Below are 27,639 nucleotides of genomic sequence, written 5' to 3'. Positions count from 1 at the left end.
ATTATCTGATGAAAAACTTGTGTCCAAAATATACAGTAAGAAAATGAACCACCCACTTAAAATGGGCAAAAGATCTGAAAAAGACACCTCACTCAATAGGCATATGAAAAAATGCTCAATATTATACGTCATTAGGGTATTGCAAATTAAAATGACACCATTACATACCTACTACAATGGCTAAAAACCAAAACACAGACAATACCAAATGCTGATGAGGTTGTAGAACAACAGGAACTCTCATTCATTGCTGGTGGGGATGCAAAATGGTATAGCCATTTTGGAAGAGAGTTGGGAACTTATCAGAAAGTTAAACATAAGATTAATGTAAGATCTAGCAATCATGGACCTAGCTATTTATCCAAATGAGTTGGGACAAGTTATTTAAACTCTCTGGCTCTCAGCTTCCTTACCTATAAAAATGGGGATAAAAATCAACTTCATGGGGTTACTGTAAGGCTTAAAAAGAAAATTTATGTAAATCAACTAGCATAATACAAGCACAGAGTAAACATACTGTGAATATTAACTGTTAATAATGATAATTATAACTATTAGATTGTGTGTGTGTTAAGCAGATGTCTCAAAACTGTTTAGAAATCAGATAAGACATAGGAAAACAAAGAAACAAACATACAAACAGAGGAAATAGTGCCAAGCACTTATATGCATTACATATATTATCTTATAGAGTTTTCTTGCCAAGCCTATGAGGTAGGTAGTTAGCCAGTGGGTCAAGTATTTAGGGAACATCTACCATGTGTGAATCACTATTTGAAGCATTGGGAGTATAATGATAAACAAGACAGAGTTCTAGCTCTCAAGAAGCATATATCCTCATATGGAAGAACACAAAGTAAACATGAAACAAATATGTTCAAGTGGATAGCTGAATTGCTTTGAGGAAAATTAGAAAGGGTAATTAAGAGTGGTCAGGTAAGACCTCTGAGGACAGGGATTTTGAGATGAGTCCACAACAGTAAGGAAGACAGTCATGTGAAAATCTCAGGTAATGGTACTGTGAGTAGAAAAAACAGCATATGCAAAGATCTTAAATTTGGTATACTCAAAGGTCAGAAATATAACAATGGATAATAAAATGTACTGTATTCTAAAGATGAAGAAAATGAGGTTTTAGAAAGTTTAGCGATCTATATAAGGTAAATGGCAGAGGCAAAGATTTGAAAGTCTAACTCTAAAGTCAATGGTCTCATGAGAATGCTATGTTGCTTCTCCCCAAAGTTAGCAAAACATTTCAATCTGTTCTCAGCCATCAATCCTGTTTCCCCGACAGTCTCCTAAAATGTATTTATGATGTATGACTAATAATTATGTCATATACCTGAAACTAATATTTGTGTCAGCTGTAATCGAAAAATAAAAATTAAAAAAACAAAAAACATAGTGCCAACTATTCCACTGACATGTACATTTCCTCTCAATGTTGCAAGAAATAATAAGTAAAATGTACTTACGAAAATTTACCAACCTAGAGAAGTTCTAGATTCCACAACATCTATTTACTTTATTCGTTGCAGCAAAAATAAGGCAGATATTATTAAAGCGAGAACTCTGAATTAAGGAGTGTAAAACTATCATATTAAATAACAAGGCTGGACACAGAGTCCTTGCTCAGAAATATAATCATTTATGTTGCTGTTTTAGGAGAAAAATCATAATTGCTATATTTGTATTTATGGTAACTTTCCCCAATTAAAGCTTAAAATGCAAAATATTATTAAAATATTATTAAAATGCAAAATGTTATTTGTCAAGTTGCAAACTTGACAAAAGTTAAATATAATTCAAGACTCTCATTATACAATCTTAGAGAATGTCAACAATAGGATTATACAAAATAGCATTTTTCAGTTCAACTATAAAGTACTTTATAAATATCTCATTAATCTCAAATTGAACGACAGATATTATTTCACAAAAAGACGATCATTTTAAAAGACATTTTTTCTTGAGTGTCAATATATGCCAGACGCTAATCTAAAACTTTATATAAATTGTCTCATTAACTCTTCACAGCAGTCCTAAGAAGGTAGGTACTAACCACCTTTTACAGGCAGGAAAACTAAGACTATCTCAACTCTCACATTCAAAGATAGTTGAGGTTAAACAATTGGCCAAATTCACACTGCTAGTAAGAAGTAGTAGGGATTCAAATCCAAGATTCTGTGACTCCTAGACCCAAGGTCTTCTCACTGTTTGAATCTACAGCTACATCTTACCACAGTTAGGGTTTCACGTACAGAAGCTGCAGTATTGGGTATTGTTCACCTGAACGACTCATAAATCCCTCAAACAAGATGATTAACATGTCCAAACTTGGACTCAGTATCTTTCCATCCCAAGACTGTTCTTTCTAGTACATTCTCTCTCTGATTAATGGAAGAAGTTACTCTTAACCATCTGAATAGTAGTCATCCCAGGCATTTTCTTTTTTTCTCTCTCATTTCCAAATAGTCACTAAATCCCGCTGATTCTTTCTACCTCCTTCCCTCATTATTTCTCAGACAGACCTTCAGCTACTACCCTATCTCTATCCCTCACTGTTCAGCCAAGCTTCTTCAAAGAAAAGGTCTATAATCCATGTAGAAGGTACGCTTCTTAAGTGTAGTTCTTAAGGGCAGCGTCATATGTATGTTTCTGCATACTTAATGCCAATCATAGAACTTGTCCATAATAGGTTTTCAATAAATACTGAATGAATACAAATATCTGGCCTCCATCCCTTCATTCCCCTGCAAGTGCAATGGAAAAGGTCACTGGTGAAGGAAAACTGCCTTGCTTTCTTTACTAAAACCCCTATCTTCTGAGGCTGACAATGGAAGAATAATCTCCACAGGCAGAACTTATGAATTAAATCCATGAGTTCCAATTCTTGTCCTCCAAAATTCACTTTCCCCTTGAAGATCTTATTATCACTGTCCCTTCACACTGAGAAAAGGGCGCTGCTCCCTTTATAAAGCTCTTCTCTAGTTAGATCCATGACTATAATACTCTTTCCCTTATATGTCTTGATATGGCAAAGATAAATTATAATGTTTAAATAAGACATAAGACTTTACCAATGCTAGAGGATAATAAAAGAGAAGAAAGTGCAGACACCAAACGGAAACCAGGTAGTGTATCTGAAAAGTTAGGATTTTCTCTCTGGGGCTTTTAGGTCCCATTTGATCCTAGTTCCTGATCTAACTTCAACTGATGAGCACTATTTTAGCACCTAGCACCCAAGAATTCATGTTTACCATATCCCCTCCTTAAAGATTAAGCTGAGGAAATAGAAGCCCAGAGAAATCTTGAGTTATCCATCTCCACTTAAATCCCTTTATCCAAGTTATATTCTAATCTGGAACCTACATGTTCCTTCTAGAGGCTGAATGAGAGATTCTCCTATCCTCAGGGAACAGCATCGTTTTACCCTACAGGCCACTCCAAATCAATCTTTATCTCAATACAGCATAACAATTCAATATTTATATGGAAATATATGCCAGATGCATATATGGTACTGTAACAGGGACTACTAATTGTCAAACTATCTAGAAATTTTAGCTTTCTAGACATGTTAGTAGCATTCTGCGTATCGACTAGTCATTCCTTCTTGAAATTTTTGAATCCCATGGTTGCCTATCTCGTGGTTGTTCTCTTCCTTCTCTGGTTAGTTTCAAACTACCCTGGATCTCTTCTATCCTGTATCCTCTTCATAGTCAGTAGTGGGTAGGAGTAGGCGTTGGATCGATTCTACTTTTTTTTTTTTTAATCTATGTAAGGATAAAAGAATATATACGCAAAACATTTAACAGAGTGCCTGAAACATGGTAAGCACTTAGATATAGTAGCTTAAAGGAAAATAAAACAAAATATTCCGATAGTCTGATAGTTTCCAAATATATATCTATAGTTCAGACTTTGTGCTGAGCTCAAGATCAATGTATCCCATATGAGACGTGGGGCCTAAGAAAACTTGGAAATAAGATTACCCTCTGAGAGCTAAACTATAAATCAGTACACAAGGGACCAGAGCAGACTATGCAAAGTTAGCTTATAGAGACAAATAGGCTGCAATATAAATGTTAACATATTTAAAGAAAGAATATTTTCATCAAAAGGAAGAGCTGTCAGGAATAGAAAAATAGAAAAAAACAACTCAGAGAAGGCAAAAATTGGAGGCAAGTAAAGCTCTACTGTAGAGGTTCTTACAGCTTAATGCTATTAAGTGACCACAACATATATCTAATATTCTTTGTCTTGATTTCAAGCTCCTAAGCAACCTGCTGATTCCTCATGTAATTTTCCTACAGAGAAAACCCCTGGTCAGAGAATCAGTATGCTATAGACTTGGCAAATATCTCAAAATATATTAATAAACTGGCATCATGATCAATTCATCAGTCACCTGTATCACTCTAAATCTTACAAACTCTGGTACAGTTAGCAAGATTGTGTTTCTAAGCCCATAAGCCTTAGGAGCCCTGTTTTTTAATAGAAAATTCATTAATAAATTTTATAATGAAGTCAGTTTTTTCCTTGACTAGAGCACTATTCATTTAAAGAGGCAACTCCTCCACATATATACTCTTTTCTCCTCTACATGTACTCTATAATACACACACACACACACACACACACATACTGAGGAACAGGGAAGTAGTAAAATGGAGTCACTATAGTCAAGCTGCTAAATTACTAAAATTAGATAGGTTGAGGTATGAGGAAATGATTCTACTTTGTTTTAACTAGCCTGGGAACTTAAACTTTTGAATTTACCAAACCTGTGACAATGCCTGAACATATATCAGACCTCCAGATAACCCTCTGATTACTCCATGAAGAACTCACGTATCCAGACCATCTTACATCCATTATCCAGAACACTGGATATGACCAAAACTCCTGGCACCCTTTCTCCAGACCACCTCGCATCCATCAACCAGACTATAACCATGTGACTGATAACCATCCTGGACCAATCTTAGGGCTAAGCGTGCAGGACTGAAGCACTTTTTACTTTACTATAAGAACTCTTAACTTTTCTTTCTTCTTTGGAACACTTCTGGGGTTTTGTCTAGTTGTGTTTCTGGCTTGCAAACCCTAAGATCCTTTATCATTTATTTCTAGTCAAAGCCTCCGGACTCTTGGAGTTCGTTTGACAATACTCCTATACCTAGCAGGATGAGGTATGCAAGAACATAGTAAAAATATTAGCGAATCCTATCTCATGAGGTAAGAACTACAACTCACTAGCAAGTGTTGCTCTCTTTTAAGTTTTGCTCTCTTTTCTTTTAAGAAAACATTCTAAAATGTTTTCATTAGAAAGCACCTTCTTCCATCTATTATCTTTTTTTTGTAAACAACAGTTAAATATGCAATACCTTTGAGAATTCTGTGACATATTTTTCTTCCATTCATTCATCAAATATTAAGTTCATACTTGATGCCAGGCACTGTACTCAGAGCTGGAGATCATGAGCAAGAGCAAAAACTGGCAGTCACTGCTCTTGTGTGCTTAAGCTTCAGAAGCAAACACACTTTAATCAAATTATCACACAGACAACTGTAAAACTAAATTTGGAACTTATTAGCAAGTAAAGGTATATGGCACAATAAGAGTATATTTATAATAGGGGCATTTAATCAGATCAGGTAAACTGCTTTGAGAAAGCAAAATATGAGCTAAGATCTGCAGGAAGAGGAGTCAAAGATTGAGGCTAGAAAAGCCTTGATAAAAAACAAACAAACAAAAAAACAGTACGAGAGATGCTGCATTCATATTTACCTTCTCCAGTTCTTCCATTCTCTCTTAAAATAAAATGCCCACCTGGCTTTTATACCTTTCCTCCACCAAAATTGTTTTCAAGATCCTTAATAACTTCCACATTGCTAAATGTAGTAGTCAATTATCAATCCTCATTTCACTTGACTGAGAGCAGCATTTAACATAATTTAGCATGACTTCCTCCTTAATCACTGTCACTTGGCTTCTAGGACAAATGGGTTTGCCTTTGTACACTGGCCACTCCTGTACAGTCACCTTTGTAGATAACTCAAAAATCAACCCAAACTCAATGCCTCTTTTTGATACCAACCATTCTCAGGCTTTAACTGCTGTCAAAACACTATAATTTCTCATTCCAAATTATATCTACTGCCATATCTTTCCTCTCATCTCTGGACTCGTTTATCCAATTGTCTTACTCCACACCTCTACTTGAATGTCTTAGAGGCACCTCAAACCTAACATGGGCAAACTAAACTCCTGGTTATTCCTCTTAACTCCAATACGCAAATCTGGAGACTTTCCCATGACACTAAATGGCAATTCCGTCCTTCTAGTTGCTCGGGCTAAAAATTGCAGTCATCTTTGACTCTTTTACTCTATATCTTATATCCAATCTGTACTATCATAATACATCCAGACTCTGGCCTCTTCCCACTGCCTCTATTGTTATCACCACGGTCCAAGCTACCACTATCATCTCTCACCTGAATTATTATTTTAGCTTCCTAACCACTGTCTCCGCTTCCGTCCTTGCTTCCCCATGAACTATGCTCAACACAACTTAAAAGAAGTAATCATTTAAAAATACCAGATCGTGCAACTCATCTACTCAAAATTCTCCAATGGCTTCCTATCTCAATCAAAAAGTCAAAGTTCTTTCAATCACCTACATGACTGCCTTCCTCTGTGACCTCATGTTATCCTCTTCCCCTGCATTTCTGCTCCAGCCATACCACTATTTCTCAAATGAGAGGGCCCACAGACCTTTGCTCCTTCCCATAGGTCTTTGTAGTGGCTTAGCTGTTCTCTTCACACGAACGTTCTTCATCCAGGCATCTGAAGGGCTTACTCTTCCTACTTCAGATGCCCTCAAATGTCTCCTTTTCAATTAGGTCTTCTCTGATCACCTTATTTAAAAATGTACCTTGCCGCCTCCCTCACTTAGCACTCCAATTCCCCTTACGAATTGATTATTTTCCTCTATGCATTTGTCTTTATTTACTATTCTACATATTTATTGTCTATCCCTTGTTAGTAGAATGCAAGCTCTATGAGAGTAGGCATTTTGTATATTGTGTTCGGTGGTATATCTTCAATGTTCCATTATACAGTAGTACTCAACAGGTATTTGTTGAGTGAATTGATAAAAGGGAATATGAGACTCAGTTACTGAAGAAAGATCTGTATGGCTGAAGCAGAGATAGGTGGAGTGTGGTACACTAAGTGAGGCTGGAGAGGTAGAAAGAGAACAGTAGGCTTAAAAAGAAATTTTGCCTGTAAGAACAGTGAGACAACACTGAATGGTTTTAAGAGAAAATCTGATTGGATATGCATTTTGAAAAGATCCATCTGGCTGCTATATGGACAACTAATGGAGAAAGGCCAGAGTGAATAATCAGTATTGCAATCGTCTTGGCAAGAGATTATGGCAGTTTGGAAAAGACTGTGCTTATGTAAATGGAGGGAAAAGGATGAATTTGAGGGATATTTGGGAGATAAGACTGATAAAACTTAGTAATAATTTAGATATAGAAATAATTTGGCTATAGAGGTATGAAGGACAGGAAATCAAAAATAATGCTTAGGTTTCAAAATTTCACAATTGGATGGTATTGTCTTTAACTGAAACAGGGAACACTGAAAAAGAATCATATTCGTAGGCAATAACCACACATTTGGTTTTAGTCATGTTGAATTTGAGGTGCTTTCGAAATATCCAAGAACAAATATCAAGGACACGGATATACAAAAGCTTAAAGTCAAGCTGGATGGAGCTAAACATTTCAGAGTAATAGGTGGTAGTGAAAGTATGGGTATGGACGAGATCAGATTCAACTACACAGTAAAAAGGAGACCTAGACTTAAGAAACTTCCCTATCCCATGTGGACTAGACAAAGGAGGATGAGCCCAAAAAGGAGACAAAAAAGGAATGGCTTTTTTTTTGCTTTTTAATGAAATCATAGTCATAAGAAGTTCTTGTTTTTAAAATTCTGATTTAAACTGGTAGCATTAGAATATAGCAAGGCTTTCCAAATTGGACCAATTCTTTGAAACTATAATTCTGTTCAAGGATAGGTCACTTCCAGAAACTATCTGGAAAATTCACAGCACCTGTCTCTTTGCAGCTTCAAAGTATATCAATACACAAAAAGTTATCCCTCAAAATATATATGATTTGGCTTATTGCAGTTTCCTGAAAGTACATTGTTCTCACTTCTGGGCTTCACCATATGCTGTTCTTTTGGCCCTCTCTTTCCCTGGGATTAAGATATCACAGACTTTCCACGACTGGGCTAAGTGATCTTCCTAGCCACTACAATGATACAGTACTGTAACTGTATAATCATTCGTTAAAGCCTGCAAAAAATTATACCAACGAATATTGGGTATTTTTTTTTCTTTTTGTCTCACACAAAATGGATTTGATAAATCGCTTTCAAAGCCCTGCTTGGGATGTCATCTGGCTGAGCAAATATAACATTGAACATCCCTATGCAATGGCAGACAAAGGCAATTGCACAGGGATTCCCCAATCCATCCCGCACGAGTCCACTTTAAAGGACTGAAGCATTAGAAGCGGCGCGGAGCCCCCCTTTCTACAGCATTCCTCTTTCCTGGCCTTAAACCTCTCCGACTCTCAAGATCGCCACCTCTCACGTCCTGGCCGTCGCGCGCCCTCGGGCTCGGGTACCCGGACTAGTCCTTCCCATGCGGATTACTGGAAAAACTCCTGCAGTAAGGAGGACAGCCGTAGATGGCTTCGTCTCCAAAATCTCAGAGGATATGAAGGAAAGAAAAAGCCCGTCAAGAAATAAGCGGTAGCCAAGCCTACAGTTCTCACCAAGCCAACGCTCTCAAACACCGTGCGCGCTAACGGTTGAATCGCAGGCCGCCACAGGCCGCCACAGGCAACGTCGCAGTGGCTCCTGGGGGCTGTAGTTTCTGTCGCAAATAGAATGCGCCGGCAGCATCAAAACTACGTTTCCCAGAAGTCAGTGCGACGACGCCCTAGCTTCTTAAATAAGGGGTTTGGCGTAATAAAGAAACCGTCACTATTTTTAGGCTAATCTTAACATTAGATTCGTTTTTTTTCACGAGCGCGTCTGTGCCCTCTTTGCCGTTCTTGCTTTGTCTATGAAAGTTTCAGTGTACTACGACTCCTTACTTTTCTTTCCACTTCTCCAGTCCAGAGAATCCGAACGTCAAGGTACGGAAACCGCCCTTAGGCTGCACGCGCATTGCTCGCCATCACGCATGCGTAGCAGCAGGCAGCCGTTGGCGGCCGCGCACAGGCTCGGGGTCTGGAGGTGGCCTGGCGGAGGGCGGGGCTTTTTCCAATGGCTTTGCCTCTGCGAGTCGCGTGTGCCTGGGCGGGGAAGAGGGCGCTGAGGCAGGAGCGGCTCTCGGTTTGCGCCGGGCGGAGAAAGGGGAGGGACTGGGGGTGAGGACCCCATTTCCCCTCCCTGCTCCCGCCCTCTGGGCCGAGCCCCACTAATGGGGCTGGGCAAAGAGGCAGCCAAAGCCGCGCTCGGGGATTGCGGAGCAGCCTGGTACCCAGCTGGTTCAGCGGGCGGTGGGCGAGGACGCAGGGATCGGAAAAGGTACGAGTCTGCCTGGGAGTCCAAGACCGACCGGATTGGAGACGTTTTCCTCTAACGCCGCGGCCAAGACAGCGTTAGAGACCTGAGAGCGCCTGTGTCGCCGGCCGCGGCGGCCAGTGAGCCACGGATCGGCAAGCCTTCCCAGCCAGCGTCCAGCCGGCCGCTGAGGCGCGGGGAGGAGCTGCGGAGGGCGGGGACTGGTGCCGGAGGAGGGGCGGGGTGCGAACGCTCCCGGGAACACCGTGGTTGCACAGACAAGAAAAAAAAAAAAACCCCGAATGGCTGGAGGGCGTTCAACTGTTAGGAGCCTTTTGGGGCAGAGCACGGATTTGACAGCTCCACAACGTGAGGATATCCGCTAACACCGCGAGACGGAGGAGAACACTTCCCTGTCCAGCAAAGCCAGCACTGTAAAGTTTCAACTTTCCAACTTTTTTTTCAGTCTCTGAACAGAAGACTGCCTGCCCCTTCGTGTGGAAGATGGTGAGCTCTATCTTGCAGATCGTTTGAAAGCCATCAATATAAGACACTTCTTTTTCCAAATGTCATCCAGTCTTACGTTTTCATGACGATTCGATTTCCCTGATTCTTTCTCGTTTTAAAAATCCAAAGTGCTTTTGGGGACATGCTAAAGGGTAACTGAAGATTGCAAAAAAAAGTCGTCATGGCTGAAGGAGAGAATGAAGTAAGATGGGATGGACTTTGCAGTAGAGATTCAACTACTAGAGAGACAGCACTGGAAAACATTAGGCAAATCATTTTGAGAAAAACTGAGTATCTTCGTTCCGTGAAAGAGACGCCTTATCCATCAGACGGGTTTTCAAATGCTGTTTGTTTGGATGGGTTGAATAAACTTCTTGCTCATCTGCTTATGCTTTCTAAGAGGTGTCCCTTTAAAGATGTAAGAGAGAAAAGTGAGTTTATTTTGAAGAGCGTCCAGGTAAGGAAGAGCATTATAATTACAATTAATACAATGAAATGTTATTTGCACTTATATTCACTTTGTATTTCTAATAGGCTGTTATGTGAACTCATTATAAATGATGAGTTCAATCTACATCTTAAATTTAGAGTATTCTGTAAAACATTGAATTTGGGGTCAAGGCTGTCCATGATGAACTAAAATAAAAGCAATTTTCAAATATAATAAACAAGTATTGTCTTTCTAGAGTGTTTTAGTAGAAATTGCATTCCTCCTGGAAAAATATATGAAAGTTACAGTTAGTTGCAAGTAAAGACAGATTTTTCCTTATAATCATTTTTACATGTTGTTAGGAAGTATATCCAGTGTGCTTTTCACATTGTTACAAACAGTGTTCTGTGTGTAAAGTTTCACATTTAAACGCCTCTAAAATGATAAAGGATATTAAATGTTTCCTTGTCAGCTTGTTCAAGATAATTGGTGAAACAATTTTCTCTTGTTCTTAAAAACAAAACAAAAAACCCAGTGTCTGTTCTGTAAATGCAACCTTTCTTTTTTCAAAAAAAAAAGAATTACATAAAGTAGTAAAAGCTTATGTTATAAAAGAGCTGACATCTTCAGATTTAAAAGTTGAACCCAAGTGGAATGTATGGTAGAAACACTTTTATGGTAAATTACTCAACTAGCTTTCTCTACGTTTGCTTGTTTGTTTTTCTTAAGCACACATACCTATTTAAATTGTGAGTGCAATAGGTTAAACATAGATTTTTCCTGTTTTGCATATAATCAACTTACCCCTTTTTATCAGATTTGTTAAAAGCACTCTTATTTTGAGAGGTTGTTGTTAGGTATTAAGAATGCCCAATAACATTCTGTATGCGTGTCAGTCTACTCAGTCCACATATGTTCAAAGTCATAGTGTGAGTTTTTAAATTTTTTGATTTACTTGGGTATATATAGAGGTTAAGATGGACAGTTTTTCTATTCTGGCTTGAATTTAGCAATAGAAAAATAGTCGTGTCCACAAATTGAAGACTTAAGATTTTGGGATATTTCTTATTACAAATACTTTGGAAATAATCATTACAGTTCATTTATCCGGAGTTACCAGAGAGGAATTATTTTTCTAAATACCTGAAGTTTACTCTTTTAAGCATCAAAAATTATTTATCATTCAGACTGTGGTGACTACAACCTTTTTTTTTGTAATGGGGTTATCATACACATCGAGTACTGTTGCATAGCTAAGGGTGGAGCATATAAGACTATATGATTCATGTTTTTTGAATTCTCGTGTTCAATTTTTATAGTTTTTTGTACTTTGCTGTCAGTATACTTCACACTGGTCTCCTCTTGAACCTTTTATTTTGTTGCTTATTTATGTTAGAATGGGAAACCAGATAACCAATTTTGTTAAGTTATAATGAAAACAAGTAATTAGGCTCTGGAGAACATAGGGTCAAAGGACTGTAACAGAATGGTAAGTAAATGGGTACTGGGGTCAGACAGCCCTTGGCTCAAATTATACTCCTTTATTAAAGTAGTGCATAACCTTGGACAAGTAAGTTGCTTGTTTTAGCTTGGATTTCCACATCTGTAAAATGAGAATAATAACAGGTGTTGTGAGAATTAAATGCGATTTAAAGTGCCCCAATATATAGTGGGTGCTCCTCTCCTCTTTCATATGTGAAGTACGTGGACTGTGTGATATATATTTCAAGACTCATTGATCCTGCAAAATGATGCAAGAATCTCCTCTACCGTAAAGGTTTCCTGTAGATTTGTCCTCTCTTTTTCATCTCTGCATCTATTGCAGTTTATTTCTGCCACAATTTTAACAGACACTCATAATGTGCTATAATCATGTCAGTGTGTCTTTCTCCCCCAGGAGGGCTGTAAGTTCTCAAAAGTATTGGCTGGGACCTGGATGCTACTAAATAAATATCAAGTGGATGAACAAATTTATATTTGGCTTTTATTTCTTATCAGTCTGAATAGATGAAGTTATCAAATTAGGGAGTTTCCACCCCCACATTATTCAGTCATGCCTTCATTCCACAAAAGTTTATGGAACCCAGGTAAATACCATTTTAAGAACTGTGAACCAGTGGTGAACAGTTTTGACATTCTGCTGAAGGGGTACAGATGATAAAGAAGTAAACCAATAATGTAATTTTAGATAGGGAAGACTTCCTGAAGAGATGACATTTAAGCAGAGATTTTATGAATAAATATTCTGGCAAAAATGATATTTTTGTGGGGCGCATTCCATACATAGGGAACACTATGTGTGGAGGCCTCATGGCAAGAAAGAACAGATGAGTTCTCGGAACTGCAAGTAATGCAATGTGGTTAATGTATACAGTTTGAGGTGACTTTGAAAGCTGAAGCATGTGTTCTAGAGTCAGACCTGGCTCCAACATTTGATTTGCTTTACAACCTTACATAAATTATATAATCTCTCCTTGACTCAATTCTCTCATCTGCAAAATGGGGATAATGCTAATGGTTCCTGCCTCACAATGAGAATAAAATGAAATAATGCTTTTGAAGCATAGCACAGTCCCTAGCACATTAGAAATGCTCAGTAATCTTTGGAATTCTTACTGTTTTTAGGCAGCCAGATAACAGGATCTTGTAAGCCATGTTAAGAGTTACAGACTTTATCTTAAAACAGTGGGAAGCCACTGAGTGTTTTGAGCAAGATGGTGACATGATCCATGGTGTATTAGAAGGATCACTTTGGACACAATGAGAATGGATTTCAGGAGTCAAGGGTGTATGTGCAATATCAGTTGTGAGGTTGTCTGCTAGTCTAAAGCAAAATGGTGGAGTAGGATATAGTGGAAAAAGTAAATGGATTTGGGAGATAGCTAGGAGTTAGAAACCATAGGATGTCGTATGTAATTGGATCCAGGAGATAAAGAAAATAACAAAATCAAGGATGGTTCTAAAGTTTCTGGCTTTAACTACTTGATGAATAGTTCAGTCATTTCCTGAGACAGAAGAATGGTAGAGAGTCATTTAAGGGGTCATAATGAGTCCGTTTTAGACATATTGAGATTATGTTGCCTATGTTACATCTGATTAGAAATAGTTCCTAAAGGGATTTCTGCCTCTACTACCACCCTTCTAGTTCTGCCATTGTTACCTCTCATTTCTCCAGGCTTAACCCATCCTCCACATAACTGCAGAGCCATTTATCTAAAATGAAAATCTGACCATGTTTCTCTCCTACCTTTAAAATAGGATAGAATCTAAACTTAAGAATTCCAGCATCAATCTGGCTTCCACTTAACTGCTCTGGCCTCACTGCCCACACTCTATCATCAGCCTTGCAGGGGAGACTAAATAATTCAAATGTAGTGCTCCATAATGCTTTTTGTTATTCTTTAGTAAAGCAGCAAAAGCTGAAGTGCATTTGCAATTCCTTCAGGTGATCCTGAAGACCCTTAATTGCTATAAGTCAGCTCAGAGGACTGTAGTCAAGAAGGGAGCGATGGTGAGGCAATGGTAGTATGGATTCAACTTAAAATGGCTAAACCTGTAAAAAATTGGCACATTGGGAGACAGCATTCTGTTCTCAATTGATTTCATGTCAACATGCTTAAATCTGTTCAACACATCTTTGAGAACTATTCTGTGACAGACACTGTACTCAGGACTGGAAGATCAATAAGGGTTGTTCCCTGCTTTTGAAGGTTTTCCATTCTCATAGAAGGCTTTATTTATGCTTTTTAAAAAAATTTAACCCTGTAATACTTTTTTGATATGATTGATTCCCTAAACAAAGGAGCAGAAGTAATAACACTGGCCCAATATACTAACCTAGTCCACTGAATATCTTTATAATGCATGTAATTAAGGGAGGAATGTGAGTGTATGTATATACATCAAAAAGATTTTGAGAAGTATCCAAAATAGTCAAGTACTTTACCAAGAATGATCATGTGGTCATGTTCATTTTCATCTGAAAATGTCTGAAAGTAATTTGGCTTCAGATAGAAAATTTAGACCAACTAACAAAGTATCTTTGTTAAGTATGATAGAGGAGGCTTTTCTTTAGTGAAGTGATTGTTACCCCCTAGTGAGAAATGAAACTTTAGCTGTTGGGCATGGTGCACATTCACAGTTGTTAGAGCTGCAGTTAGAGTATCCAGTTGGTATCCAATTAGGGAATATATAGTTTGTAAGTTTAACAATCAGAAGTTTATTATTTGGCATAATAAGTCTGGAGGTTGGGCAATTTCAAGCTTGACTGATTCATTAACTGAACTACATTGCCTTTTGCCTTCCATCTTTTTGTTCTTTCCTCAGCACAGAAAGTGCTATCTCCACTCATGGTTGCAAGGTTGCTACAGCAGTTACAAGAATCATGACTTTTCAGCTAATAAGAAGGGTTTCTTCCCATGTGTCTATCAGGGAAGTTCTTTTCCCAGAAACCCTCCAGCAGTCTTCCTCTTAGTTTCTATTAACCAGGTTTGGGTCACATGCCCTTTTCTAAGCCAGTCATATGAAGGCAAGGAAATTGGGTATTTCTACTTTTGGTTTGGACTAATCCACACTCAATCTAGGAGCGCCAAGAGAGCCCATCACTTGAACAAAGAATTTCTGTTGATGAGGAAGAAGAGACAGAAGGCAGTCAGGTTTAGTCAGAGGCTGCCATTAAAACTGCTCTTTAACGAGATAATATATTGTTTTCGTCTAGTTATAATTTAGATTCTATTACATTAGAAACTATTATTTTTATAATAATGTTATAAAATACAACAACAGGTTAGGGATGTTCTAGAAGCAGATTTGGACTTTTAAAATGCTTATTTTGATTTCTTTTTTACTGCCATGTCTAGTCAAAGCCAAGAGTTTAAGGTAGTGCATCTCAAACATTCACTGCTGACTCTTAGCTATCATAGCAAATATGAGAGTCCTCTTTCAGTATTTACACTAAGCTTCTCTCTTCCATATCCACTATTTTCCGGCCTTATTTTATTGACACATTAAGAACTCAGTCCCTTTCCCTTAGAAAGCCTCCTGGCTTACTTCTTCTCCACTTTGTGTTTCCTCTCATTCCTATCTTTGACCACTTTCTTTTCTTGCTTTTGAGCTCAGAGAATGCTATTTATCCTCAGGTTGTCTGGGCTTCTTCGAATGGAAGATGTGAAGAAATTGAAGGAAAATCTTTAAGTTTTTTTCCTAAATGGTTTGAAGACAAGAGCCTATTCCCGCCTCCCCCGCCCCCACCTGCCGCTGCCACTGGGTTACAGGATGAATCATATCTGCATTATCTACCCTCAGTGTCCTCTTTATAATATATAAATACATCCTGTCCTTTTCCTTTGTTCTGACTTTTCAGAAAGATCGATACTAAGAAGGATACTCTTTGTTTGTTTGTTTTCAGATTTTAAACATTTTATTCCTTTTACAGTGCCCCAAATGGTCTAATGTGGGGGGGGGGAGCAAAAAAACAATGAATGACTAATTTAAAAAATACTATTCTAACAGTTATTGTTTGGTTTATAAATGGCATATAGTGTTTTGTAGAAAAATAGGATGTTAAACAGTTGCTTATTAGATTTTCATGCATGGGTTGTTCATATCATGGAGGACCCTCTGAAATGATAGTTTAGCTTAATTAGAATTTTCTCGTCTTTAACACTTTGTACCCTTAAAGCGGTCTACAGATCATTCATGGAATAAAAGAATTAGAAAATAGGTATGCTGTTCTCTTTGTTTTAGAGTTATATTTTCCTTTTGGTAAGCCATTAGAAATTTGCAGGATATCTTTTAAACATTTGAATAGATAATAAATTAATGACTCAAATAGTCAACCTAAGGATTTACTGAAACTTTGACCTGACAAAGTAGCTGTGGAATCTTGGGTATAATAAAGGATTATTAATCACTTAAAACTATAATATGACAGGGCCCTATATGTGTTATGTCTTAGTCATAAAGAATTTTCATATTTAAAAACAATGTTTATGTGGTAGCAAATTAGCATGAACTGGAGGAACTGCAGAACTTTTAGAATTAGTGAAAGGACAGGGCAGATGCTGGGGCCGGGGGCGGGGGGTGGGCGGGCGTAGTGCTTAAAATGCATAGAAGGATGAAAGTACATCAGCACCCAGAGGCCTTGCCACCAATTTTAATCTTTATCACAGTTTCTCAAGTCAGTCTATTTTTTTCCCACACTGTGGTAAAATATCTGCAGCCTTTCTAGATTACATTTATTACATTAAGTTAGAAAGACCTTGGTTGACTTCGATGAAATTACTTAGTACTTTAATTATGCTGGCACAGCATACTCAGGGGCATCTTAGTGTTTTTCAGACTATTTGATGGTGGTATTGCTAGAGGCACTGGGCAGACTGGAAATTTAAATATGAAAACGTCAGCTAGATATCACATGATGGGAACATTATTTCATGCTTTCCATTTTTCCCTATTGGTTACTATACCAAGTTAAACTGGTGTCAATAAAGATACATTTACAGTAACATTTGTGTATAGAAAAAAAGTCTTAAAGATGCTTGTTTTTAAAAAAATGCTTTTTCATTGGAAATACTTAGGGAGTTTTTGTAGGGTGACAATTAGGACTATTTATTGGATTTTCACAGTTTTCCTTTTAATGTTAAAAGTCTGTGTATTACTAGAAGACTGTCACAGTGTGTGACGTTTCAGTTTATAAGAAAAACACTCATGAAATTTGGCAGCACAAGAATTATCTGTCTTCCAGTCTCTAATCTCTTTTATATAACTACTTATAGAAAAATCTGATTAGACTACAATGAAATATGGAATTACCTTAGAAAAAAAGTTACTTTTGGTTTTATATTTTATTTAAATCTTACCCCATTTCTAACTTAAAAAGGGAAAAGTCTTCATAGATTTATAAATTATTACTTATAAGATTACCTTGAGACAGATCCTAAGCTTTCAAACCATACTAAAGGAAAATAAAATATATGGTGTTTCGTGAGTTATGTTACCCAACTTAACTTTAATATGTACATATTCATTAAATGCATAGTATTCATTTAGTCTTTTAGCTTAATTGTTTAAATTGACAAGCTAGTAAATTATATATATGTCTTTTAAAAATTAGGATAATTTGTCAATTCTATGTATAATATTCAGTAAAGTCTAATTAGAATCTTAGTTTACCCGACTAAAAGTGAGCATTTACTGTTTTGATATTTTAGTGTTTGACAAGCACTGCATACTGATCTTTAAATTTTACATGATTTCATTTTCTAGCAAGTTGGCAGGTGTTAGCTGTCTATAATTATAACTGAGTAATTTTTCAAATGCTATTCATAGCCTAAACACAGTAAGAAATTCTTCCGATCATGTGATCAAGCCTTGCAAAATAGTGGTAGAGTGATATGTTCTTTGGTACATATTTAAGAGAAGCTTTTCAAAAGTAAAAAGTTATTTAAATGATAGAGAAACAAGTTTTCTCACAAAATAAGGTCTCTCAAATTATCAGTAGTGATTACACCTCACCAAATTAAGGCGTCTACTTTCTCAGCTAACAACTAATGTATACATTGGCAGACAAATGATAAAATATAACCTAAATTTATTCAGTTTGGTTGATGACAGAGGTTCTGAGTAAAAGAAATAATTGAGATTTTATTGAAACAGTATAGATTTTACCATTGAACCTAGTGAATTATTTCTTCTTATTTCATTCATTAGGTATTTGTTGTGTACCTACTATAAGCCAAATGCTACGCTTCTCTATCTTTTGATATGTCTAAAGAAAGGCTGTTTCACTTAATTTTAATAAGGATTCTACTTAAAAAAATAAAAGAAGCTTGTATTTTATTTTTCTTGATTTATTTTCTAATTATTCTAAATATACAGTCCCACATTGACTAGAGATATTTCTTTAGAATGATTTAAAGATCTTGTTAGATCCTCTTTACGAGCCATATGTTCATGAATAAATTAACCTCTAGTCTCATCAGTTTTTCATTTTGAATTGACATAGTTTTAGTATCTACTTTGTGATGTGATTATAAAAATTAAAGATTATAGTGGTAAATCATTTTGAAAACTTCAATATACTGTACAAATTTACGAATAAACTCTTTGAAACTTATCTATAAAATGAGGATAATAATACCAATCTCCCTGGGTAGTTTTGAAAATTAACATGGAAAGCATGTAGAAGTAGGCCAGGTATATAGAAAATGCTCAAAAAAACATTGGTGGTGATGATGAACTTGATCTAGATCATTTAGCTAATGAGTCAAATTTCAAACTAGCATTTAAGATTTTAATGTTTAGAGTTTAGGATTTTTATGTAATTGACTTTAATACATCCCACACTTTGTATTCATATATATTCACACCCCTAATTGACACTTGTACACTAAAATTCTATATATTAGCTGTTCAGGAGGATATCCAACTTTATCATAGGATTCTTCTAACCAGCCACTGCCCCGGCAGAAGTGTAGGACTTGCTCAAAAGTTTGCCCCAGGGGTGGTAGCAGATCTATTGCATCCATTTCCTCCTCAGAGGCCAACACAGTTTTGGTATGTGACACTAGCAGGAGAGGTTGCAGCTAGTGTCATCTAGGTCATCAATTGCACATGTAGAGCATGGCCAAGGCCTATGCTTCAGTATCTAAACAGCATTAGCAGATAATGGTGAAGACCATGGCCTTTGGAGTTAGCCAGACCTGGTTTTAAGTCATGTTCTGTCAAACTTTGTGACATTGGGCAAGTTATATAACCTCCTTAAGTCTCAGTTCCCTCAAAGAAGTTGTAAGGATTAAATGAGATAACATGCAATGCTTACTGGAACCTGGTACACAGTCAACAAACATTAACTATTAGTATTTTCCTGCCCGCAGCGGAAGAGGAGATGGGAAGTTGAGCCCTCTGGCACGATATGCCATTTAGGGTACCCCAAGCCTCTGGGCACCTGGGAAGGTTTGCACCTACTTTCCAGATTCCCTAGCCCTAGGGAATAGCAACCTAGAGGAAAGAGCAAATTAAGGATTTAGGAACCAAATTAAGGATTTTATAAATATTGTTTTAGCTCTCTGGGGACTGGATTTCTCTCCTCATATGTTAGTCTATTATTCCACTTATGAACATTTGACTTTCAAATACACATTCAGGGACACACAATATAGGAAAGCAAATGATGACTTGGATGCCAGTTTTGTCAGAAAGCATCTGAATCCTCTGTGCCTGGTCAATTCATGTCTGATAACCTCTGGGGAGTTATCTACTGCAGAGACTGCTTGCCTCAAAGGTCTATTGAGATTAGAGCTGTCCTATCAGTGCCCCTGCTCTGCTTCCCCCAATAGGAGCCTGACATATTGAGCAGAAAGCCTCCAAATAGTCATTTTACTCTTGCCAGGTAACTGGCCCAGTCTAGACAGCTTGATGAGATTAAGAACAAAGCAACTAAGCAAAGATATCATCAGAAAGGTACCCCAGGAGAGGTAACCGGACTTGAAGAGATTTTGTACCATGTTTGATTTCTTGAATTTGCTTGCTTGTGTGTGGCAGGTATTTTTGGGGCTCCTCCTGAGCTCTCATGCCTGCCCCTCCTTATAAAATCTGCCATGACTTTGGAACCAAGTCATCTTCAGCAGTCTCTTAATCTTTCTAGTTTTGTGGAATGTGTAGTTTTGAATGTAATAAGGATAGGCATTCTGTATGTGAAGCCTAGTTCTTAACCCTTTTCATATATTAATTCACTCAATCTTCACAACAACGCTATAAGAGTAGGTATTATTATTATTCTCATCTTATGTATTAGAAAAAATCAAGGCCCAGATAGGTTAAATAACTTGCTCAAGATATTGCTAGCAAGAGGAGGGGTCAGGTTTCAAACTCAAGCTGTGAGACTCCATAGTCCTCACTTTTTACCAACTGAATAAAAATTTAATATAGGGTTCCTTACAGTGAAAATATATATCACTTTCTTTAATAAATTAATTTTCCTTCAGGACGAAATGTAAAACTTTGGTCTTTCTAAGGGAAACTACATTTTCAGATGTGATGAAATTACATATCAAATTCTTACTTAAACCCTCACCCATCTTGAAATTGCATTTGAACCCTGCCGGATCTTCACCTTTCACTGTGGCATGTTAATTTTCATTATGTCGTCATTATCAATTTTGGCTGACTGCAAGGTTGCTCTGCACTATGATCTTGGAAATGTGGCATACAAAAGGCATTTCTTTACATTAAGAGATTACCAAGTAAGATGATTTCTTTAGTGAACCGCCTAAAAGAAAATTTGGTATATTTTCATGAGTAATAGAGTCAAGATTAGCTTTGAATGTTAAAAGAGCATTCTCCCAGCTAGTTCATTGTTGCCATGACAGTGCTGGCAGTGAGAGTGTTGTAGTAACTCTTTGCAATGATCTTATTTTAGACCCTAACGTTTGCAGTACTGAACATCCCCTTCCCCGCCCCACAAGTAACTCTAGTGGAAAAGTACTGGTTTTGTAACGGCTTTTCTGGCTTTGTAGCTGAAAGACTGCACTATTGTGGGCTTAAAAAAATAGTGTAGGAGTGTTGAGTATTTTTCCTGTGGATTATGAATGTTTGAAATTTCCCGAAATATGGTATTGCGTTACATGTCACAGAGCAAGTTGTTTACAGCTAAAAAGGAAAGAGGCCTCAGTTGTCGTTTTAGAAATCAAGCCCAGATTGTATTATACATTGAGCTCATATAGAAATTATTTTTCCATTTGTGTGTCTCCTGTGCATACTTGAAAGTCTTTGGATTCTTTATTCAGTTATGGAAAATTATCATTAAAACCGTAAATGATTGTATTTAAACTGTGTAGAAAAGTACTTTTTTCCTGTCCTTTCCATATTTCAACATTTACTGATCAAACTGGAACATTTTAATCTTAATTTCTTAAATTGTGAGCTAACTTATGTAATGATTTTAAGAAATTACCCAATTTGAACTGTGTACTTAAACTAACAATTGTTGAAGTGTTTTTAAATTTTGTTGACTGTATGTTATAAATTAGATTTTAATATACTTCACTGATATTTTCTAATTGTAAATCCCATTATAACTGTACTGGTAAGTACAAAATATTTTCAAACTCATAGTAGTAAGTGCCATTTTGTATACTTTTGCATGCAGTTTATTAGGTCAGAGTTTTGGTATCTGTGGCATGTACATTAAAAATCTAGTATAGCATGATGAAACATGATTTGGGCAACAAATCTTGTTAGAGAAGATGGAAAATCTAGTTCTTTACTTCCTTCATTAGTCACAACTACTGCAAATGGTTACATTTGCTTTTTTCATAAATGCTGCATTGAAAGCTTAGTTCATCTTCCTTAGATACTGAAGATGTAAACAAATCTTGGACAACTGGGCCTGTACTGGGTAATGGCGTGTGGATGCCAGGCAAACTCTTTTCTTTTAAATGAAAAGTTTAAATATATAAAAACTTTTTTCAGTTTAATGTATAAAAATAAATTTCTAAACAAAAATTTGACCCCAAGCTAGAGTCGTAGTTGGCTTTATCACCAAGCAATGGGCATTTTAATCTTGATTTTATGTATTGTTTCACTTCTTCCTTTTAGGGCATTTTATGATCTCCTCCACGGTCGTTACTCAGGTTAAACGGTCTCTTATTCCAATCCGCACCAGTCTTCGATAGCTCCTTCTTGGAATTTGGAAGTAGATGTGTAATAAAGTGTGAAGAGTCACACCTTGAGATAAATATTCTGTCATTTTGATACTACATATTTATATTAAATGCTTTTTATCGTTTGGAATGAAATAAGAGTATCATTAGTTCTTTTCCCTTTGTTAAAATACTTAATAACAGGTTTTTTTTTCCCTGAACCCCACAGCACCTCTCGCTGACCTCCCTCTACATCTAGGCTGAAATGCATATAGCTTTTCAAAGTAAGAATTTATTTTAAATCTTTCTTTGTGCCTGACACTGTTCCTTTTGCAATGACTTAGAGGAAAAAATTTAAGAACAAATCAGGACTGTGACTAAAAATGTTAAATTTTATGGTAATATATTAACAACATTGTAACTGTTGGTGGAAGAGTATATTCATAGTAATTCTACATCTAGGAAATCATCTGAAAAAAAGATTTATCTATGATGATAATTACTATAGTGCTACTTATGATATAAGTGTATCATTTATGTATTTTTATATATAAGCATAGAATAATCTGAATATCCAATAATTATGGATTGATTAAATTATGGTATATCTATATAAAGGGTTATTATACAGTTATTGAAAATTGTTTTAAAATATATTTATAAGCAAAGAAAAAATTATATATGTAAGTAGAAAAGCAACTTTTAAAGTAGTATGCCAAATATATATATATATATGTATGTATATATACATTTATAGATATATACATTTTTTTATAGAGGCAGGGAAAGGTCAGGAAACCTACATGCCCCAGAATATTAACTGTAGTTCTCTTTCAGAAGCAGGATTATTGGAGATTTTAATTTTTCTAATATTAATCTTTAATAAATAATTTTATTGGGCGCTTTTTATATGTCAGGCATTGTAAGCATTTTACATATAACATTTGCAAAATTTTGAGTAGGTTACAGATTTTGAGGAAGTTATCTTTTCAAAACAAAATAAATATACAAATACGAATACACCTACTCATTGTAAAATTAGATTAAGTTTCTGATTTATTTACCAAAGGAAACAGGAATTTCTCAAAAGCTAAGCTTTCTCATTGAGAAGAAGCACTTGCAGCCTACCTGGGCACTGCTTTCCTTGGCCTCTAGGTCTCCTAAAGGGAGTGAAACTTCTGGTGACCGGTCTGGGTCATGCCAGATCTGCAAAACTCATTTCTTGGTATACCGTTGCCTTTTTATGTTTGGGGTTTCAATCCACATTCTGGAAGAATTTATACGAACTATACATTTTTTTTTGAAGGCCCATTTTCCTGAAATATCTAAGTTTATACCTACAACTCAGAGAGGTTAGTTAGTTAGGTGAGGAAACAGATTAAAGTAATTTAAGTAGCGAATCCTGGGAGTGAGGAGGCATGTCTTAAGTCTATGTTCTTAACCACTGATCTGTTTTCCTATAGTCTCCTCTCTTCTCCTTTTTTTTTTTTTTTAATTTGCAGTGAACATTTATTACTTTTATATTGGAAAACAACTTAAAATCAATGTGGAAAAATTACAATATATGGAATGTTATAGTAACTCAGAGCAAGGAAAGATCAGGATGAGTTGGGATAATAAAACAATGGAGCAAATAAATTTTAATGTAATAATTAACTTTTCTTTTCAGCTCATCTGTTTGTTTACACAAGTATACAGTGCTTCTATCCCCAACATGCCCAAACCAAACCTCTAATGACTGGCTGAAATTAATTAATGTTCTTTTGTACTTTCTTGTAGACTAAGTTTTGGTCTCATTTATGTTTCCTTTTTGTGGCCCCCTTTTATTTCCCTTTCACCATCTGTCAGTGCACGTATGAACATGTAACTATGACTTTTATCAAAGCTCCTTCTCACTATAGGACGTTGGGCATCACAAATAAAAGTTCCAGCTTGGCAGTTTCCCTGTAGTAATACCATCATAATTTAAAGATTGAGATGGCTAAAAGAAGTTGTAAAAATTATATTAATTAATTATATTTTAAAACTCATTGAAAGGAAGTAGAACTGGGTCTTTTCTGATAAATTAATCCTATAGCATAAACTAGGGCTGATGTTTATTGTCAACAATACTTGTTAAAATACTGAAGTATTTTCACACCAGCTGGTAAATAGTAACTAGAAACTGCAAAAAGCAATAAAATTAACAATATGTAGCCGAAATGGGTGGTTTACCTTAGAAACCACACATGCACTTAGGTTCCAAGCTGGTCTGGTCACTGAAGCATGGAGCTAGGAAGTTTGCTCAGATATCGTATTATTTACTTCAGATGTTGAAAGTACAAAAGCCCTTGGGTGGGAGAGAGAGACCAGTAAGGTGTCCAGAGGAGAACGTCATCTGTAAACCTACAAAAGGAGTGCCCATTTGTGCCAAGGATAGAAGCAGAGTATAGGCCTCAGTGGTGACCCGGAGGCTACCACAAACCAGAGACAAGGACTCTCGGGGTACAGTCTCTTAGTTGGGCCTGAGTAGCTTTTCTTTGTTTAAGAATTAGTTATCTGTTGCTTCATAACAAATTTAGTAGTTTAAAACAATACACATGTATTATCTCACAATTCCTGTGCATCAGGAATATGGCTACAGTTTAGCTGGGCCTCTGCTTTACAGAGGCTGCAATTAAGGTGGTGGCCAGGACTGTGATCTCATCCAAAAGCTCAAATGGGAAAGGATGTGCTTTCAAGCTCACATGGTTGTTGGCAAGGTTCAGTTTTTTGAGAGCTGTTGGATTGAGAGTCTCCATTCCCTTGAGGGCAGGTGACTGGAGGCTGCTCTCACTTCCTTGCCACGTGGGCCTCTACACTTGGTTATTCAGAGAAAGCACCTCAGAAGAGCCAGAGACTAAGTACCATCAAAAGGGGCCAGCGAGATGGAAGTCACAGTCTTTTATAACCAAATCTTTAAAGAGACTTGCCATCACTTTTCCCTTAATCTGTTCATTAGAAGCAAGTTACCAGCCCATACTCGAGGGGAGCAGATTGCACATGGAATGAGTACCAGAAGGTAGGGATCTTTGAAAACCATTTTAAAAGCAGCGTACCACAATGACATATCTCCTGAAGCTAGGGGTTGGGCAGAGAGAGCCTCCCTGCTTATTGTGAAGAGAATTGAGATTTAGTTTATGTGCCCAGGAACCTAATTAGTGTTTGGAAGAGAGTGTGGTCCAGCAAGTGATAGTATGAGCCCAGTCTCTGTCCCCTTCCCACCTTTGCAACCATTCTTTAGATGAAGAAGCCTCACACCAGCCTGGCCAATGGATGCCCTTCCCCGGGCCCTGTTCCCTCGATGGCTGGGGTTCTCCAAGGCTCAGTCAGAGAGGCCAGCCATTTGCCTCTAGCAGCTTCTTGATCCCTCCTCTTTCTTCTCCACCTTTCCCGATGACTCTTCTGTCTCCCATTAGTTCTGTGTGATCCTAGGAAATTCTCTACTTCCCATTCTTTGTACTAAAATTAAAATAGCATTTGTCCAAAAGGTAGGAAGTGGCCGACAGCTTTCTTTCAATGATTATCTAATGAGCTATGAATCAAATCTCAGCTGTGTCTGATCTGAGAGGAAAGTGTATTAAAAATAAAACCAAAAACTTTTATGAGCATTCTTGATTAATGAATGAGGTTAAACATTATTTCAAATCCAAATTTTTATTCAAATCTCCCAAATGCAAATTGATATACTTTACTATCAATTTAGTGGCATCAGAAAGGGAAAAGATGAAATAATTTACCTTTTTTCTTTTTATAAGCCCCAATCCTTTGGATTTTGGCAATTGCAGAACCAGACCAAAGTGATAATATATTTGATAGCAATTTAAAATAAATTTTTACCTCACTGAATACAATGTTAAGTTGAGGCTAGGAAAGCTCTTGATTTTAGTTTTAAAAGTTATCATTTTCTAGTATTTTATTTTTAATATCTTGGCCAAATATTTGATTAAAATTTAAAAAATTTCTCACATATATTTTAAATCTAGGAAATACATATAATCTCCAAATACTAACAGTGTTTATCTCTGGTTTACAGTTTATGCTTTCCTACATTTTTCTAAATTTTTTAAAATAGGTACTTATATCTTTTCTAATAAGACAAAAACATGTTATTAGATAGAAAATAAACTCAATACAGCATTTTTTATTTATAGCAGAGTGACCTTTATGGTAAGTATAATGAATATACCCTCTGAAATAAGTTTCTTTTAATATGGTATATACTAATTTTAAAAGCGGCAACTTTTTAATTTCCTTTAGAAATAACTTTCAAAGACTTTAGATATGATAGAGCAGATGTTTTACCTAGTGGATTTTACATTTCTGTTTTTTCTTTATCTTCATCTGTATGAAAATTTACTCTGAATTCTCAGCTTGTTGTAGCTTTTATGAGCACTAGATGGCACTCTTGCTCAACTGAAATCTAGTTTATCAATAATACTTTGGTGCTGTGAGCCTTACAAGAATTGAGTGTACAACTTAAAAATGCTTGTTTCCTTTTTTTTTTTTTAAGTTTAAATAGCAGAGCTTAACTGGTTTAGTTTTTCCATCTATCCAGAAACCACCATATTAATAATAACGATAGCCAGTCATTCCACAATTAAGCACCTACTATCTTTAGGCACTGTTCTAGGCAGTACATATATCAATGGTCAAAAGAGGTAAAAATAACTACCTTCATAGAGCTTACATTCTAGTGCTTGGATTTTTTTTTTCCAGGTGCCATTTTAACTGGTATATGCTTTCACCCATTAACTCACCCATAGAATCAGAGGAAGCTGAGGCACAGAGAGGTTATCTAACTTGCCCTGTTCACCTAGCTGGTATATGTGGTAGAGCTGTGATTCCAACTGAGGCATTTGTTCTCCAGAGTTTGTTCTAATGATCTCAAAACTAAAGAATGTTTATTATTGATTCTGTTGAATGCAACTAATATAAACTTACCTATACTTACAGTTGTTCCTAGATCTGTTCAATTCAAATATTATTACCATTTTTATTGAAAAAATACTGAATAAATGCCTACTTTATAATGATTTTATAGTCAACTATCATATTGTCTTAGCTCTTTTAAGATAATATAGATCTAGTCATAAACACAGCTGGTCATGTTTATATATTTAAGTATCTTTATAGTCTTTGTATTAGCTATGTAATAATTTGGATCTGTTGTGGTAATGGGAGGTCTGTCAGACTGTGATTCAGTAGTTTTGTAATGAAACATGGGGTATCAATATCAAAAGTTACTGTTTTCCTTGCCTGCCGCTCCACTGTCATTTTACATTTTAGTAGTACTGTACTGTGTTAAAAAAAAAAAAGAGAGAGAGAGAGAAAGGTCAATAACATACTATGAAACCAAGTAATGATACAAAACCTTAAATCATTTCTTAGTCTCATAGGAATGTGTTTGATGATGTGGGGGAGGAGGAGGCAAATTTACTTTCCTCTGA

At 36.4% G+C, this 27,639-nt stretch overlaps 2 protein-coding genes across 9 annotated transcripts in view; one reads left to right on the top strand and one right to left on the bottom strand.

Moving 5' to 3' along the window:
* CEP57L1 (centrosomal protein 57 like 1) overlaps positions 1–9,318 on the bottom strand; it is a 47,330-nt gene extending 38,012 nt beyond the window's left edge. For 3 of the 8 annotated variants that reach the window (XM_039870013.1, XM_039870065.1, XM_039870075.1), the window contains exon 1: positions 8,857–8,962. The gene's annotated coding sequence lies outside the window, so the exon portion shown is untranslated. Of the gene's footprint in view, positions 1–8,856 lie in introns of all 8 variants that reach the window. The other 5 variants (XM_039870028.1, XM_039870046.1, XM_039870037.1 and 2 more) reach the window with 5 other exon arrangements.
* A 157-nt stretch (positions 9,319–9,475) lies between these two features.
* SESN1 (sestrin 1) overlaps positions 9,476–27,639 on the top strand; it is an 88,855-nt gene continuing 70,691 nt past the window's right edge. The window contains exon 1 of the mRNA XM_039869999.1: positions 9,476–10,556. Within this exon, the coding sequence (XP_039725933.1) occupies positions 10,281–10,556 (276 nt within the window). The 5' untranslated portion in view covers positions 9,476–10,280. The remainder of the gene's footprint in view (positions 10,557–27,639) is intronic.

This window comes from Pteropus medius, unplaced genomic scaffold, assembly GCF_902729225.1.
Source record: "Pteropus medius unplaced genomic scaffold, Ma_sr-lr_union100, whole genome shotgun sequence".
NCBI lineage: Eukaryota > Metazoa > Chordata > Mammalia > Chiroptera > Pteropodidae > Pteropus > Pteropus medius.
The sequence above is the reverse complement of the archived record's forward strand: the minus strand, read 5'-3'. Positions and strand labels throughout refer to the sequence as shown.